Raw genomic sequence first — 17,887 nt, 5'->3', positions numbered from 1 at the left:
GAAAATAATCGAGATAGTTATTTTTATAACTCATCTCAAAAGAACGTCCCAAACCATCCACAGAAAAGGCATAATGAGAATACAAGTGTTAATGAGAAGCACTCAAAAAGATATGAAAGTTCTTGTTACAGATGTGGTACTCCAGGACATTGGTCCAAAGTTTGTCGAGCCCCTGAGCACCTTTGTAAACTTTATAAAGAATCATTAAAGGGGAAAGAAAAGGAGACCAACTTCACTGAACGCAGTGACCGTTTGAGTGATTCAACTCATTTTGATGCTGGTGATTTTATAAATGATTTCTCTGGAAATGATCAATTTGTTGGTGGGATAGAAATGAACAATATTGATGCTGCAGATTTTCTCAACGATTTCTCTGAAAATGAACAATATAATGGTAGAATATAAATGTACAATAATCTATTTTTCATGTATTCATAGAATAATGTTTTATTGTATAATTATGATTTGTGTTATATTTAAATATATATTGCAATTAATTTATTTCATTGCATATTTTTTTGAAGTTCAAATATGGAAAATGCTATGAGCAAAGCTGAAGTTTGCATACCCGATAGTGGTACAACGCACACTATTCTCCAAGATAAAAGATATTTCTTGGAACTAAAACCAACAAAAACAACGGTGAATACAATATCAGGTCCCTTAGACTTGATTAAAGGATGTGGTAAAGCACAATTTTTGTTACCTAATGGTACAAAATTTTGATCAATGATGCTTTATATTCACCACAATCGAAAAGAAATTTGTTGAGTTTTAATGATATATATTCCCATGGGTATGATACTCAAACAATGAATGAAGGGAATGAGAAATATATGTGTCTTATCACATATAAATCAGGAAAGAAATATGTGATTGAAAAACTACCAATGCTCCCTACTGGATTGCATTATACACATATAAGTCCCATTGAATCAAACATGGTAGTTGATAATTATTCGATATTAACCAATTGGCATGATCGATTGGGACATCCTGGTTCAACAATGATGCGAAGAATTATAGAAAATACACATGGTCATCCACTGAAAGACCAGAAGATCTTTCAGAATAATAAGTTTCAATGTAAAACATGTTCTCTTGGAAAACTTATTATAAGACCATCACCAGTCAAAATCCAAACTGAATCACCAATGTTTCTTGAACATATTCAGGGTGATATTTGTGGACCAATCCATCCACCATGTGGACCATTCAGATACTTTATAGTATTGATTGATGCCTCCAGCAGATGGTCACATGTATGTTTATTATCAACTCGAAATGTTGCATTTGCAAGATTACTTGCTCAAATAATAAAATTGAGGAATCAATTTCCCGATTATACAATCAAGAAAATTAGACTTGATAATGCTGGTGAATTTACTTCCCAAACTTTCAATGATTATTGTATGTCTATGGGAATCATTGTTGAGCATCCTGTTGCTCATGTACATACACAGAATGGATTGGCTGAATCATTGATTAAACGTCTGCAAATGATTGCTAGACCAATGATTATGAAAACAAAGCTCCCTATTTCTATATGGGGATATGCAATTTTACACGCTGCTTCATTAATTCGCATCAGACCAAGTGCATATCATAAATACTCCCCATTGCAGCTTGCATTTGGTAAAGAACCAGACATTTCTCATCTGAGAATTTTTGGATGTATGGTGTATGTGCCTACTGCACCACCGCAACGAAAGAAAATGGGACCTCAAAGAAAGGTTGGAATTTATATCGGTTATGATAGTCCATCAATCATTCGATATCTTGAACCTCAGACAGGCGACGTGTTCACAGCACGTTTTGCTGATTGTCATTTTAATGAGGAAATCTTCCCAATGTTAGGGGGAGAACAGAAACATACCGAAAAGAAAATTACATGGTATGTATCATCATTGTTACATCTGGATCCAAGAACAAAACAATGTGAAAAAGATGTACAACAAATTGTACACTTGCAAAGAATAGCAAATCAAATACCAGATGCATTTGCAGACACAAAAGGGGTAACTAAATCATATATACATGCTGCAAATGCCCCTGCTCGAATTGAAATTCCAAAGAAACAAATGGAAGATACTCATGATGTCATTAAACGCCTGAAGCGTGGAAGGCCAGTCGGTTCCAAGGATAAAAATCCTTGAAAAAGAAAATTCATAGAGAAACACGATGATCACAAAATAAAGAATGACGTTTCTGAAGAAACACATGATGATCACAAAATAGAGAATGATGTTCCTGAAGAAACACATGATGATGAAAATGTTCTGTCAGAACCACAAACTGACGAGAATCATGAAATCTCTATCAATTATATTAATACTGGAAAAATATGGAACCGAAAAGATATAGATGAAATTGATGATATATTTTCTTATAATGTGGCAATCGACATCATAAATGATAACGAAGATCATGAACCAAAATCTTTTGGTGAATGTAAAAATCGGCATGATTGGATAAAATGGAAAGATGTCATCTAGGTTGAATTAAATTCGCTAAATAAACGTAATGTTTTTGGACCTATAGTCCTTACACCTGAAGGTGTAAAACCTGTTGGATACAAATGGGTTTTTATTCGAAAGCGAAATGAGAAAAATGAAATAGTAAGATATAAAGCTCGACTTATTGCACAAGGTTTTTCTCAAAGGCCTGGAATTGATTATGAAGAAACGTATTCTCCTGTGATGGATGCAATTACGTTTCGGTATTTGATTAGCTTGGCGGTATCTGAAAATTTAGAAATGCGTCTTATGGATGTTGTTACAGCTTACTTATGTGGATCACTTGATAGTAATATATATATGAAAATCCCTGAAGGATTTAAGATGCCTGAAGCACAAAGTTCAAAACCCAGGGAATGTTATTCTGTGAAATTACAAAGATCATTATATGGGTTAAAGCAATCAGGTCGAATGTGGTATAATCGACTAAGTGATCACTTGATGAAAAAGGGATATGTAAATAATTCAATATGCCCTTGTGTTTTCATTAAGAAAACAACATCCGGATGCGTAATTATTGCTGTATATGTTGATGATTTAAACATCATTGGAACGAATAAGAAAATTCAAGAAGAAGTGTCATACTTGAAGGAAGAATTTGAAATGAAGGATCTTGGAAAAACCAAGTATTGTCTGGGTTTACAAATTGAACAAAAAGAATGTGGAATGTTTGTTCACCAGACAAATTATACAGAAAAGATCCTTAAACGTTTTAATATGGATAAAGCAAATCCTTTAAGTACTCCAATGGTTGTTAGATCATTAAACATAGAAAAGGATCCATTCCGTCCATGTGAAGATGATGAAGATATTCTTGGTCCAGAAGTACCATATCTAAGTGCCATCGGTGCCCTTATGTACCTTACAAATTGTACAAGGCCTGATATATCTTTTGCCGTGAATCTGTTGGCAAGATTTAGCACATATCCAACAAAGAGACACTGGAACGGAATTAAACATATATTCCGTTATCTACGAGGAACGACAGACTTGTGACTTTTGTATTCAAAAGATGCTAATCCAAGTATAATTGGTTATGTTGATGCTGGATACTTATCTGATCCACACAAGGCACGTTCCCAAACTGGATATGTATTTACTCGTGGAGGCACTGCAATATCTTGGCGTTCTCAGAAACAAACGCTCGTAACAACTTCATCAAATCATGCCGAGATTATTGCACTACATGAAGCAAGTCGTGAATGTGTGTGGTTAAAATCAATTACCCAACATATCCAAATTTCATGCGGATTATCATCTGATGAGAAGCCTGTGATACTATATGAAGATAATGATGCATGTGTTGCTCAAATGAAAGAAGGATACATAAAAAGCGACAGAACTAAACATATTCCTCCTAAGTTCTTCGCATTCACCAAGGAGCTTGAGAAGAATAGATGTATTGATGTTCGTCACATTCAATCAAGTGAAAACTCATCAGATCTCTTCACAAAGGCACTTCCTACGTCAATATTCAGAAAGCACATATATAATATTGAGATGCGCAATCTACGAAATTTGTGAATAATTGTTCATGTCAACATCAGGGAGAGTTTACGTGACTGCACTCTTTTTCCCTTACTATGGTTTTTATCCCAATTGGTTTTTCCAAGTAAGGTTTTTAACGAGGCAGTACAAAAACACGTAATGAAGACATCATCGTATCATGATCATCATCACAATTGAGAGTATTGAAAAATAATATTTAAAATATGTGTATTGAATATTTGAATGTTGAATATTTGAATGTTGAAAATAAGAGTTGTAAATATTGAAAATTAGTGTGTGATGATGTAGGTAATGATGTATTTTATTTTTGGATTATTTGTAAAGATTTCTTATAAATAGATCTCTTATTTGTGAAGAAAATCACAATTGAGTAGAGAGAAAAATATTATAAAGTGTGTAGTTTGGTAAATTTTGAGAGTTTGAGATTTTTACTTTTTACCATAAATTTTTACTTTTTCACAACAAATATCAAGTTTTCTTAGTTTTTTTTCCCCATTTCTTTAAGAAAAATTGTAGAAAAGTTGACCAAATGTCCACTCATGGCTTTTGTCCTCACACCTTTCTCTTCACGTGAGACCCCGATTTTGAAATCCTAGAGACCCGGAAGTCCTTCTAAATTACAGAAATCTATGTGAGACGATTTTACGAATCGTATTTTGTGAGACATATATCTTATTTGGGTCAATCTATGAAAAAATATACTTTTTATGTTAATAATATTACTTTTATTGTGAATATAAATAGGATTGACCCATCCCACAAATAAAGATTCGTGAAACCGTGTCACAAAATACCTACTCAACAGTCAACTCTCTTTTACAACAAAAATATCGTCCAATTTTTTAGATTTACTTAAAACACATTAAAAATAATGACGTTGGATATAGTAAAGATATAAAATAATGCTTTATTAGGTAATATCTCACTAACATATAAAGTATAAATAAAAATATTGAATGATGACCTCAGCGTCTACTACTCCAACCTAGCAAGTCCAAGAGAACTACATCAACAAGATTGGATATTTCCATTGATGACTATAATACTACCTCCAACTCTGCCACCACCATGCCGCCGCCGTCCCCGTATTCCTCCGCCTGCAAGCCCACCACTTTCATCTTTCTTGCAGTATTCCTTATATTGTTGACCAGCCTAGCAACATCCCACCCTTGCTCAACTCTGCCAGCCAAAACCCATACCTTGTGCCCACCTTTCACCACTGCACCGCCATTTCCTTTCTCATTCTCCGCCGGCTGCGGTCACCCGTCCTTCCGAATCTACTGCTCACCGCCGTTGCGCGCCACCATTTCAATAAACAAACTATCATTCTCAGTCCTCCAATTTGAGCCCAACTCAACCTCTCTCACCATCTCCCCCAATCCACTCCCCCTGCCCGCACCTCGCCTCAATAATTGCTCTTCCCCTCAAATCATTTCCGCTTTCAACAGATCCATTTCATTTTCCGGGTCAATATTTCGGGTCTCGGAATCTTCGTGCTCCCGACTTTCCGCTCTGAAACCATGCCCGCCTCCAAATCTACCCAACTGTAGCCGGTGTTCTTGGGAATGCAAGCTTATTAAAAATCCTTTGTATCTTATACACGACTGCGGCAGCTCCTACGGCCGCCACCGCAAAGACTTTCAACCGGAATGCCAGGTTGATGTTCTTGGAGCTCTGGACAGTATATTGAAATTTGGGATTGAAATAGAGTGGGACGAAGATCAAGATTCTTACTTTGGGAGCTGCAAATCTTGCAGACTCAGAAATGGAATCTGTGGGTTTAATTCAACAGATCCCAATAAATCATTCGTTTGTTTTCCGTCTCAAACCACAATCAAACAGCAAAGCCCGAATAGGGTTGCCATTTTGTCCATTATTTTCTTGTTTATTTGTTCTTTGATTGCTCTCTCAGTCATTATTGTGATATTCGGGTCGAGAAGAAAAGCTCTGAAGAATGCAGAAGAAGATCCCACGATTATTTTCCTTCGGCGGCACCGGTCCGCCAGTCTACTTCCGCCTGTATTCACCTTCGAAGAGCTCGACTCTGCCACCAATTGTTTCGACCCAAAACGGAAAATCGGCGATGGAGGATTCGGTGCAGTGTACTTAGGCCAGCTCCAAGATGGTAGATTAGTTGCGGTGAAACACCTCCACAAGCAAAACTCGGCCGCAGACGGTGGAGCTAAAGGGTTCACCACAAAGTCATTTTGCAATGAGATCTTGATATTGTCATCGATAAACCATCCAAATTTGGTTAAACTTCATGGGTATTGCAGTGATCCAAGAGGCCTAATCCTGGTGTATGATTATGTACCTAATGGCACTCTAGCTGAACATCTTCATGGAAAGAAGAATATATACAGAAAAGGGGCGTTAACATGGAATGCTAGAATCGATATTGCAGTCCAAACGGCCATGGCCATTGAGTATCTGCACTTCTCAGTAGTGCCCCCTGTAGTTCACAGAGACATAACCACATCAAACATATTTATAGAGAAAGACATGAGAGTGAAATTGGGGGACTTCGGGTTGTCTAGACTTTTAGTATGCTCTGAAACAGCTCTTTCTACGGATAACTCATCCGAAGGTGTTTGGACGGGGCCTCAGGGCACTCCAGGGTATCTGGATCCCGATTATTATAGGTCGTTCAGGTTGAACGAGAAGAGCGATATATATAGCTTCGGAGTCGTGTTGTTAGAATTGATAACAGGGATGAGAGCCGTTGATGAAAAGAGGGAGAAGAGGGAGATGACATTGGTTGACATGGCAGTGCCAAGAATCCAAATGGGGCTGTTGCATCAAGTGGTGGATCCTGTTTTAGTTGTGGATGGGGAAGCCATGGAGGGAGTTAACTCGGTGGTGGAGCTTGCATTCCGTTGTGTTGCGGCTGATAAAGATGATAGGCCAGACGCCAGGGACGTGGCGGCTGAGCTGAGGAGGATAAAGGGTCGAGGACGAGGCAGTGGTGGTGTTCTGAAGTGTTCAAATTCGAGTAATGTGGTCGTTCCTGATGAGTTCGTAGGTCTAATGGTTTGAACAGAATGTTGTGAACATGGGTTGCTTGGTTCAATTTATGTTGTGGAGTTCACCACTACGTCGTGCACACAATCGCATTCGGACCTTTCGATGTTTCATTTGCCATTTGTTTCACTAGGTTTATCAAAAATAGTTTTGAGACCAGATTTGGAGTGAACTCTTGTGGTCCGAAGGGATGATTAGTTGAACATTGTTAGACTATGTGTGACAGAACACACGTTGTAGGAAACTTCTATGGATGATTTGATTGGTTTTTGGGGTTGAATACAATGTTAGCATATTAGTCTTGTATTTTTGCTTCAATTCAATCGAGCTTCTCCCATTACGTTTAAAAATGACTTGTTATTTGCACGCATATGCAAATATTTCGAAGCTTCATTTTTGGTTTAGGCTCTAGAAAATGATGGAATACGCAAGATTGAAAATTTGTAGTTACATCCATTATTGTAAAATTTTAAAAACAATAAATGTTGCCGACCATTGTTTCATATATCAATGTAACTTGAACGAGACTACTAGGATTCTTTTATCATATTAATAACATTGGATTTACATTAACAACAAACTTTTCTAGATAAAATCACATGTACGTGTATGGTCTAGATTCTCCCTAGTTAAAGTGAGAAAAATCAAAACTAGTGGCGGGACCATACGTAATCGAGTGTCGTTTTTTGCATCGTGCTACCATTTTTTAATTCTAAATTCATTTCATCAGTTGAACAAAAATTTACGTGAGATGATCTCACGAATCGTATTTTGCAAGACATATATTTTATTTAGGTCATCTATGAAAAAATATTAATTTTTGTGCTAAGAGTATTATTTTTTATTGTGAATATTGATATGGTCGACTCGTCTCACAAATAAAGATATGTAAGATCGTCTCACAAAAGACTTACTCATTCAATTTTATACGGAGTAAAAAATAAGACGAGTGTCACATGAGTGAAGAATAAACAAATGGCAAAAACTTGTGTGAGACGGTCTCACGGGTCATATTTTGTGAGACGGATCTATTATTTGGGTCATCAATGAAAAAATATTATTTTTTATACTAATAGTATTATTTTTTATTGTGAATATCGATAGGATTGATCTGTTTCACAAATAAAAATTCGTAAAATCATCTCACCATAGACCTACTCTAAATCGATATATTATAAGAAAATACGTCGTCGAGTTCAATTTTACACCACTGGTGTGTTGACCACGTCACTTCTTGCATCCACATAATAAATATTTCAACGACTTTGCTTCTGCCATCATAACCTCGTGAGACCGTACTCTCGGAACAATATTCTTGATTGTATGAATTGGTGTTATATTTATAAATTATAATATAATTAATAATAAAATAAATTAGATTTTTGTAATATTTTAACCAATATGTATTAATCTTACAAAAGAAAACGAAATCAAATCGAGATCTATAACACAAAAGTTGATATATTTTCAAAGAAGATTTTAACTCAAATAGTCAAATGTCATTTGATTTTTCAGAAAAGTAAATTTTATTTAAATTTTTTTTAAAAAAATATTTTTGACTTTTCAGAATAATAAAAATCATTTGAAATCCACTTTTAACATATACATATAATTTAATTAAAATTGATATGGTTCAAATTCTATTACATAAGTTAATTAATTTTCATTCACTGTTAAAAAAAAATCAAACACTTACTACCAATATTTCTTCTTCGTCTTCTTCTGCACTCTCCTGATAATGGCTTCCAATGAAGTCAAGCTTCTAAGTTCTTGGATAAGCCCGTTTGTGTTGCGGGCCAAAATCGCACTAAACATCAAGCGGGTCGAGTTTGAGTCCATACCCGAAAACCTTTCTGCGAAGAGCGATCTTCTTCTGAGATCCAATCCTGTCCACAAGAAAGTCCCGGTTCTCATTCATGGCCACAGGATCATCTGTGAATCTCTCATCATTGTTCAGTATGTTGATGAAGTCTGGGCCTCTGGGCCCGGTATTCTTCCCTCTGATCACTATGATCGGGCCACAGCCCGGTTTTGGGCTGCTTACATTGATGAAAAGGTCAGGATTTCTTCATTTCTTTAGTTTTATTCTCTTTTCTCTCTGGTCTCGGTACAGATACAAATTAAGTAAAAATCAGCACATCGACCATCCCTTGAGTATGCCATAATATCATCCAATCTATATTCCTTCAACCCGTTTTTGGCAAATCAAAAAGTGCTCCATCTTATGATACTCGACGAAATCTTTGTTGTTTTATTAAAAGTTATAGTTCCCGACGTTTCATCAAATCAAAAATTTTAAGACCATGGGACAATCTGAGTATTTTTTATTGTCGCAGAACAAAGACAGTTATTACTCAATTATTCTTTAATAATTGTACCATTTTGAAGACATGACCTTTAACCCTGTTGCCAATATCAGCATTCAGTGCCGATCATTTTGCTTGGTTGCTCAATCATGTGAATTGATTAAGAATTTTTAAAACTTTTTTATTACTATATTTGATTTCATTCAAAATCCAATGTCGGATAATTACCATAATTTTAGAGGAGACATCTGTTTGAAGCATATCAGTTACAATTCGTTTGTTATACTAAATAATGTTTTTTACACCATAATTGGTGAAAGTGGAATATGAATATAAAATCTAGGAGTAGGTCTTTTATGAGACGGTTTCACGAATCTTTATTTGTGAGACGAGTCAATCCTACCGATATTCACAATAAAAAGTTATACTCTTAGCACGAATCTTTATTTATGAGACGGTCTCACGAATCTTTATTTGTGAGACGGACTTTACCTTTTTGAGCTTGATTTTTGTGAGCTACCCATTAATGTCTAGGTAAAAGCTCTCATAAGCATGATCCTGCCTATAATCTTGGTCTCTTGAAAGCTCAGCTCGGGAGGTTAGCCATAACATTTCAATTCGGCGTGATAACCTAATCTAGGAGGTCGGATCGGGTCATGCTGGGAGGTCGGCATGTGAGGTCAGCATGCGAGCTTGGCACCATCTTTTCTGTCATGATTACGAGCGTTGGGAGGTCGGCTGAGATGACCTCCCGCCAATTTCGTGCGAGTGAGAGGACTTCTTGTCGAGGCTCTATCACGTAGATGACCTCCCAGGAATTTCTGAATGATGGGCCATTAACTATCTGGGCTACCGAGAAAGGGCCAGACCTATCTTCGGTCCGTGGGTATCACGAGTCCCCCCTCAAGTCGAGCTGACGTTGTAGACCAGAAGCTCGTGGTTGTCTGAACTCTCGGTGGCCCATGGCTGTTCTTGGCTGGTTGTCCTGAGCTTAGAGGTATTTAGTTGTGCTGAGCTAAGATGCAAAGTTCTGGGATGTCCTGATCTAAACGGCAAAGCTCTTGGCTGAGCTATGAGTTCTTAGCTGTCCTGAACTGAGAGGCAAAACTCCAAGCTAGGCTAAGCTACGAGGCCAAGTTCTCACCTGTGCTGAGTTAAATGACAAAGTTCTTGTTGAGCTGAGCTGAGATGCGAATTTCTACGTCATGTTGGTTCCCACCCTGAATATGAAACGTCACTATCATTTGTCATTCCAACGTCTAGTTTCACGCATTTCGAGATGATCTTGGCCGTTCAATCAGTTTGAAATCAACAGTCTGATCTCCTCATGGTCCTTCTATAAATACTATCCACCCCCATTCATTCAGACTTTACATTTCCCTCATTTCACCTCGGCTCCGACCTTCAAAAAGAATTCTCCTTTTTTCTAACTCCCGATCTCCCACCATTAGGTATTCTTCTTATGGCCTCCCCAAACTTTCCTTCCCAGTCGACCTCTGAGGAGGTCCTCCGTGAGGTGGATTAGTATGATCCCCTCGTGGAGGTCGCCTCTGGGTCAGATGAGCGTCCTGAGACCGAGGGGGTCAGCTCCCGCCTATCTACTGGTGATGATGGCGCAGTCCCGAACTAGCTCAGTCCCTATCATCCCGAGGAGCCAATTAGGACTTGTGATCCTTGGTTCGAGCTCTACTCTTCATGGTTAGATGCCTCAGACGAGGGTCGGCTCCGAGCTCTCTCCCATGCCTTTTCTGATTATGAATTGGTCTTTACTCATTCTGAGGAGAGGGCTCATGATCCCCCTCCTGGCTACTATACCTTCTATGAAGATCAGCTAGAAGGTGGCCTCCGATTTCCTCTCCCCTCCTTTTTTCAACAGCTCAGCAAATTCTACCAGACCTATCCCGGCCAGTTTATCCCCAATGCTTTCCGTACCTTATGCGATTTTGTTGTTCTTGTCAAAGCCTTAGCTTTTGAGGTTGATCCTCTCTCTTTCTCTCATTTCAACCTTCCCAAGAGGTCAGAAGAGGGTCCCTTCTACTTCTCAGTCCGCCCCAATTTCCAGTTCTACGAGGGTGCCCCGAGTTCTAACAAATTCTGTAAAATTCACTTTTTTTTTCGTCAAACCCTCCTTTTTGGACTCATGATTTTTCTTGTCCCACTCTTTCCCAGAGTCATTATTCTCATTGTGCTTATCCTCTATCTCGTCATCTGTCTTATTCCAAATTTTCTCCCCCATATCAACATTTTGTGGCTGCCATTTCTTCTGTCCATGAACCTCGTTCATATCATGAGGCAAATTCAAGATCCTAGATGGAAAAATGCCATGGATTTGGAACTTGCTGCCTTGGAATCAAACCACACTTGGGATGTGGTTGCTCTTCCACCAAATATTAAACCTGTTGGCTGTCGTTGGGTATACAAAATTAAGTATAATGCCGATGGATCAGTGGATAAATTCAAAGCACGCTTAGTTGCGAAAGGTTATACTCAGCAACCGGGTATTGACTTCCACGATACCTTTTCTCCCACAGCTAAGATTGTCACTATCCGCTGTTTGTTGAGTTTAGCAGCTGTATATCATTGGCCTGTTACACAAATGGATGTGGCCAACGCTTTTCTTCAAGGTGATATCGATGAAGAGATATTTATGACTCTTCCCCTTGGTTATCATATTCAAGACAAATGACAGGCGTGTCGATTGCGTAAGTCGTCGTATGGACTTAAGCAAGCTTCTCGCCAATGGAATATCAAATTCGCTAGTATCATGGGTATTGCAGGTTACACTCAATCGCAGCATGATCATTCCTTATTTGTTCGCAAAGACTCTGACCAGCTTACTGTTCTTGTGGTCTATGTAGACGACATAATTATTACTGGAAGTAATGCCAAAATGATCTCTGATTTAAAAGATTTTCTGCATTCTCAATTGCAAATCCGTGATCTTGGGAGATTGAAGTATTTTTTGGGCATTGAATTTGCTCGTTCTCGTGATGGCATTTTTTTCAATCAAAGGAAATATGCTCTTGAGCTTATTCAGGATGTTGGTGTTTCCGGCAGCAAGCCTTTTTCCACTCCCATGGAGCAACACAAGAAGTTCACCACAGTGGAATTAGATTCCATTATCACTCAAACTTCCGATGTTCAACCAGATGATCCCTTACTGCCAGATAGAGATGCTTATCAACGATTGATCGGTCGATTGGTTTATCTTACCATCACACGGCCTGACATTTGTTATGTTGTGCAGCATCTCAGTCAATTTATGCATTCTCCAAAGAAATCCCATATGGATGCTGCTGTTAGAGTGGTGAAATACCTCAAAAACTCTCCTGGTTTGGGTATCTTGTTGCCTTCCCAAAATTCATTAACACTTTTTGCGTACTGCGACTCTGATTGGGCTTCTTGTCCTATGTCTCGACGTTCATTAACTGGTTTTTGTATTAAACTTGGTGGCTCCTTGTTGTCTTGGCACACCAAGAAACAGAATACCGTGTCCAGATCTTCTACTGAGGCTGAATATCGGGCCATGGCCACTACCGCTTGTGAGGTTGTTTGGATCCATGGTCTTCTTCGTGATATGGGTCTTTCCTTGTCCAGTCCAACACATCTATTCTGTGATAATAAGGCTGCACTCCATATAGCTGCGAACCCGATGTATCACGAGCGTACTAAGCACATTGAGATTGACTGTCATTTGATTCGAGAGAAAATTAAACTGGTGATTATTCAACCAGTTCACATCTCTACTGATCATCAACTCGCTGACGTCTTCACCAAGAGTTTGGGCAGAGAGCAACATGCATTTTTATTGTCCAAGCTTGGTCTTTGAAATCTATACCAAGCTTGCGGGGGGTGTGTTAGCTAGTGTTGGTTATAGTGTTGGTTAGTAAGCCTTGGGTCAACACAATAAACGTGTTTTCTCATATTACGTTTCTTATAGGTGTTCAATTACTATAAATAGCTATTGATTGTCTTTGTAAACGGTTAATGAATGAATAAAGAAGCATTCTCAGAATCATTTCTTCCGCACTTTATCAGTATGTTGATGAAGTCTGGGCCTCTGGGCCCGGGATTCTTCCCTTTGATCCCTATGATCGGGCTACAGCCCGGTTTTGGGCTGCTTACATTGATGAGAAGGTCAGGATTTCTTCATTTCTTTAGTTTTATTCTCTTCTCTCTCTAGTCTCAGTACATATACAAAATTAAGTAAAAATCAGCACATCGACCATCCCTTGAGTATGTGATAACATCATCCAATATATATTTCTTCAACCCGTTTTTGGCAAATCAACAAGTGCTCCATCTTATGATACTCGACGAAATCTTTGTTGTTTTATTAAAAGTTATAGTTCCCGACGTTACATCAAATCAAAAATTTTAAGACCATGGGACAATCTGAGTATTTTTTATTGTCGCAGAACAAAGACAGTTATTACTCAATTATTCTTTAATAATTGTACCATTTTGAAGACATGACCTTTAACCCTGTTGCCAATATCAGCATTCAGTGCCGATCATTTTGCTTGGTTGCTCAATCATGTGAATTGATTAAGAATTTTTAAAACTTTTTTATTACTATATTTGATTTCATTCAAAATCCAATGTCGGATAATTACCATAATTTTAGAGGAGAAATCTGTTTGAAGCATATCAGTTACAATTCGTTTGTTATACTAAATAATGTTTTTTACACCATAATTGGTGAAAGTGGAATATGAATATAAAATCTAGGAGTAGGTCTTTTATGAGACGGTCTCACGAATCTTTATTTGTGAGACGGGTCAATGCTACCGATATTCACAATAAAAAGTTATACTCTTAGCATAAAAATTAATACTTTTTCATGAATGACCCAAATAAGAGATCTGTATCACAAAATACGACCCGTGAGACCGTCTCACACAAGTTTTTGTCAAAATCTAGTTATTTCCATCTATATATACATATGTATAAATGTAATTCTCATCAATTTATTAAAGCATTTAAAACATGGCCTTGTTAAATAACATATAAAACAAATAAGATAGTTCTTGTCATGACATAATTCTGATTTCAACATTGAAAAAGAAACAATTTAATTGTGCAGTGGTATCCAAACTTAAGGGCAGCGCTGGTGATTGAGGGAGAGGAAGCTAAGAAGGCAAACCTAGAGGAAATAACTCAGGGACTTGCTTTATTTGAGAACACCTTCACAAAATGTAGCAAAGGTAAAAAGTTCTTTGGAGGTGACACCATTGGCTACTTGGACATTGCGTTAGGTTGTTTCTTGGCATGGCTTCGAGTTATAGAAAGAATCAATAATGTCATCTTGCTTGATGAAGCCAAGACTCCTCGTTTGTTCAGATGGGCGCATGATTTTTCGGCCGAACCCGATGTTAAATCCGATATGCCCGAGACGGATAAACTCTTCGAGTATTCGAAAGGTTTCATGCTGAAGCTTAAGGCACTGGACAAGAAGAAATAATCCCATGGTGTTTATTGTGTGTGTTTTTCGGATGAGATAAATAAATAAATAGACTGTCGATGGATTGTTTACTTAGATGAAAGAGATTTGATGTGATAAAATTGTATCAGTATTAAGATGCTTGAGTTGGATATGGATAGTAATGAATAAATAATAATATGTTTAGTTTTAATTGATTGAATTTGAGTTAAGATGGTTATCTTTTTATTACTTGATTAATGTAAATAAAAATAATATATTAAAGATAATATTGTGATTTTATATGCAATGATATGACAAATAATTAATGGATTGTTTTATTGTAATTATAATTTAACATTTTATTGAATGAGATTAATTTTTTTATGCAATCTAATTTTTACGGATCTTTATTCGTGAGATGAGTCACTCTACTTCAATTAAGTGCAAACTACAAGTTTATCCATATAAACATTAATCTGGATGAATATTCATGGAAAGTTCAAAATTTAATCAACGATAAAGTATGCATAAACAAAAGAAAAATTACAGTTTATGGGGAAAATAGAGGTAAACGTAATAAGCACTATTTTAGTTGTAACTTTTTAAGCGATCAAACCTATCAATTATACACTCTAAACCAATGATGAATATCACAAAAATTGTACTTATATTAAATGAATAAGCATGTGAAGCAAATATTGGTATTGATTGAGGGACAAATTTTACTTATATTTATGATCTGATACTAATATATGATTTTTAAGTACCTAAACATGTGAAGCAAATATTGGTATTGATGACAGATTTGTATTTTTTGAAGAAAATGAGTAAGAAATATTTAAAATATGGTACTGATGTATGATATTTGAGTGCTAACTGTTTTAGATATGGTACAAAATATAATATTTTGAGTACAAAATTGTAACAACTTTATTAACTTCAACATTTGCTACACATGTTTGGGTAGTCAAAAATCATACCATGATTCAAGCTCTCATTATGAGTGAAATGAATGAAGAACGTAATGGTAATGATGTGATCCGGGTGAAATTGATGAGTCGGGTCGGATGCTCCACCGAATCTACTATCAAGATGTTGGGAAAAATAAGAGCAAGACGTCTGGATTAAAAGCTTGCTTCCCGGGATAGATGTGAGGATCTGCAATCAAGAAAGTAACCACGTGAATGGGCGTCGGAGGGGTATCCGACGTGACCACTCCGATGCATAAGTCAGTAGAGAACTCAAGCAAGAAACCAATGTAACCAAGTGATGGTTGTGGGATTGGTGTGGAATGTGAGTAGTAAATGCACAATAAATGAGTGCATTCAATATTTGAATAAAGAGTAAATGCAAAGAGTAAACCTGATATTTATAGTAGGAGATGTAATGATGACCTCGTTCTTTGTGTTGAGCATTAATTATAGTAGGGCGGCTGATTATACCCTATTATTCTGACATGTCAAATCTCATACTAGCCACATCCAGCCTACCTGATTTTGTCAACCACTTGCATTGGTGTCAGAGATAAGTCGGCCGCACACACCCTACTTTGTCGGCGTAATTAAATGTGACACGTTTATCGAAGTGGCCCGGGTAGAGTGCCTCTCAGGAATTTACATGAGATCCCGGCCATCCAATAGCCCCGGTAGTTTAAGTCCGGGTGTTCCAATGGCCCGGTCTCCCGACTGGCCTCTTCACATATTCTCCCTGTCAAGTCATGCTCCCAACGTCCCAGGCAATTTGAGATCCAGATTTCTACTCAGACTATCATCTTATTGACTCAGGAATAATCCACCCTCCTGACCCGGGCACCACTCATGGCCCGGCTCCAATGCCCGGGATACACCGAGCATTATCCATGACCTGGGACATCCCAGGGTATCATCACTCCCTCCTTAAATAGTCGGGTTATAGTCATACTCGTTGTCCCGATCAGACTGGTGTGCCCGGTCAGGAGAAATATTTTGTCGTTTAGTCTCTCCGAGACGATAGGGATGATGTCACCCTATCAGTGCTGACGTAAGCCCTAGCATTAAAATCTTGTCAGAGGCTCTTCATTTTCCGAGGAAAATCATTGCATCAGGGCTTTTTCGTATACCGAGAAAAATCATCACGACGCTTCGATTTCCGCGCTAATCTTTTCAAATATCCCCCGCAATTCCCTATGTCGATCTCATCCGTTCATTAGTTTCGTGATCAACAGTGGGGATTAACTCCTCCCCCTATATATAGTAATTCACTGGTTTTTCAAAAATCACTTGCAAATTCGAACTAGTGGCCAAACTCTGCCAAATTTTTCTCTCAAGCTTTCTGACGTGCACATCCTAGCTCCGGTGGTCTTCTGCATTTACCAGCCACTTCTCACCATTTATCCGCCGTAAGTCCCTCCTCCCTTACTGGTTTTACTTCCCTTTTTCGATCATGTCGAATTACACTTCTTCTACTTCCGGTCAAAACGTCAGGGGACGGTCAGAGGGTAACTCCTCGACCCCTTCTGAAACTTCGGAGCACACTCCCATTGCCATACCTATTCCTTCTTTTCGACCTCTTTTAAAATAAAAAACCACAGCTTCCTCTTCCCGACTCGCTAGTTTCCGGGGTAAAGACAAGGTAGCAGGGCCACTGTGGTTCTCTACAGTGACCTATACTCTTTGCCCGAGAAATCTAGAAGAAATCCGGTCTTTAGGCTCCCTCCCCTCAACTTATAAAATCAAAATCCCTGAGCCTAACGATCACCCGGACACTCCACCCCCTGGTTTCCAAACTTTTTTCTTAGAACAACTCAAGAGTGGTCTTTGATTCCCCATCCACCATTTCTTCGAGGGAATCGCTCGGTTTTTTGGTCTTCCCATTAATCACCTTCATCCTAATGCTTTTAGGATCATGGCCGCTACCTTTATTCTCTTTCGTATGAAAAATATCCCAATTAATTCTTCCATTTTTCATTTTTTCTACTCTTGCCGGTTCAATGATGTGGTCTTTTCTTTCATGGCCCGGATGCATTACCGGTTTCTAATAGACATCCCTTTTTCCTTGAAGGGGTGGAAAACGAAGTTTTTCTTTTTGCAAATCACAACCCCTGTTACCTGCTCGACTGGCTTCTTACATTC

General features: G+C 37.9%; 2 protein-coding genes across 3 annotated transcripts; both read left to right on the top strand.

The window, feature by feature from the left end:
- The first annotated feature begins 4,990 nt into the window (after positions 1–4,990).
- Positions 4,991–7,452, top strand: LOC142534181 (LEAF RUST 10 DISEASE-RESISTANCE LOCUS RECEPTOR-LIKE PROTEIN KINASE-like 1.5). The gene has a single exon (XM_075641116.1). The coding sequence runs from the start codon at positions 5,094–5,096 to the stop codon at positions 7,059–7,061; it is 1,968 nt and encodes a 655-aa protein (XP_075497231.1). The 5' UTR covers positions 4,991–5,093; the 3' UTR covers positions 7,062–7,452.
- Positions 7,453–8,720: 1,268 nt separating this feature from the next.
- LOC142534186 (glutathione S-transferase U17-like) lies at positions 8,721–14,997 on the top strand. Of its 2 annotated transcripts, none has more exons than XM_075641122.1 (2): positions 8,721–9,102; positions 14,439–14,997. In XM_075641122.1, the coding sequence occupies exons 1-2, from the start codon at positions 8,785–8,787 to the stop codon at positions 14,814–14,816; spliced, it is 696 nt and encodes a 231-aa protein (XP_075497237.1). In that variant the 5' UTR covers positions 8,721–8,784; the 3' UTR covers positions 14,817–14,997. The 2 variants fall into 2 exon arrangements, 1 of the variants encoding a protein (XP_075497237.1); XR_012816922.1 differs by lacking the exon at positions 8,721–9,102 and adding an exon at positions 13,329–13,489 and having other exon boundaries at positions 14,439–14,666.
- Positions 14,998–17,887: the final 2,890 nt, after the last annotated feature.

The sequence above is a fragment of the Primulina tabacum genome, unplaced genomic scaffold, assembly GCF_025594145.1.
Source record: "Primulina tabacum isolate GXHZ01 unplaced genomic scaffold, ASM2559414v2 Contig418, whole genome shotgun sequence".
In the NCBI taxonomy this organism is placed as follows: domain Eukaryota; kingdom Viridiplantae; phylum Streptophyta; class Magnoliopsida; order Lamiales; family Gesneriaceae; genus Primulina; species Primulina tabacum.
Note: the sequence above shows the minus strand (reverse complement) of the source record. Positions and strands in the feature narration are given on the sequence as shown.

Excerpts from the sequence above, each read along its gene's own strand:
- LOC142534186 (XM_075641122.1), top strand. The coding sequence starts at position 8,785 with ATGGCTTCCAATGAAGTCAAGCTTCTAAGTTCTTGGATAAGCCCGTTT. Across the intron at positions 9,103-14,438 it reads CTGCTTACATTGATGAAAAG|TGGTATCCAAACTTAAGGGC; the intron begins GTCAGGATTTCT and ends TTAATTGTGCAG.
- LOC142534181 (XM_075641116.1), top strand. The coding sequence starts at position 5,094 with ATGCCGCCGCCGTCCCCGTATTCCTCCGCCTGCAAGCCCACCACTTTC.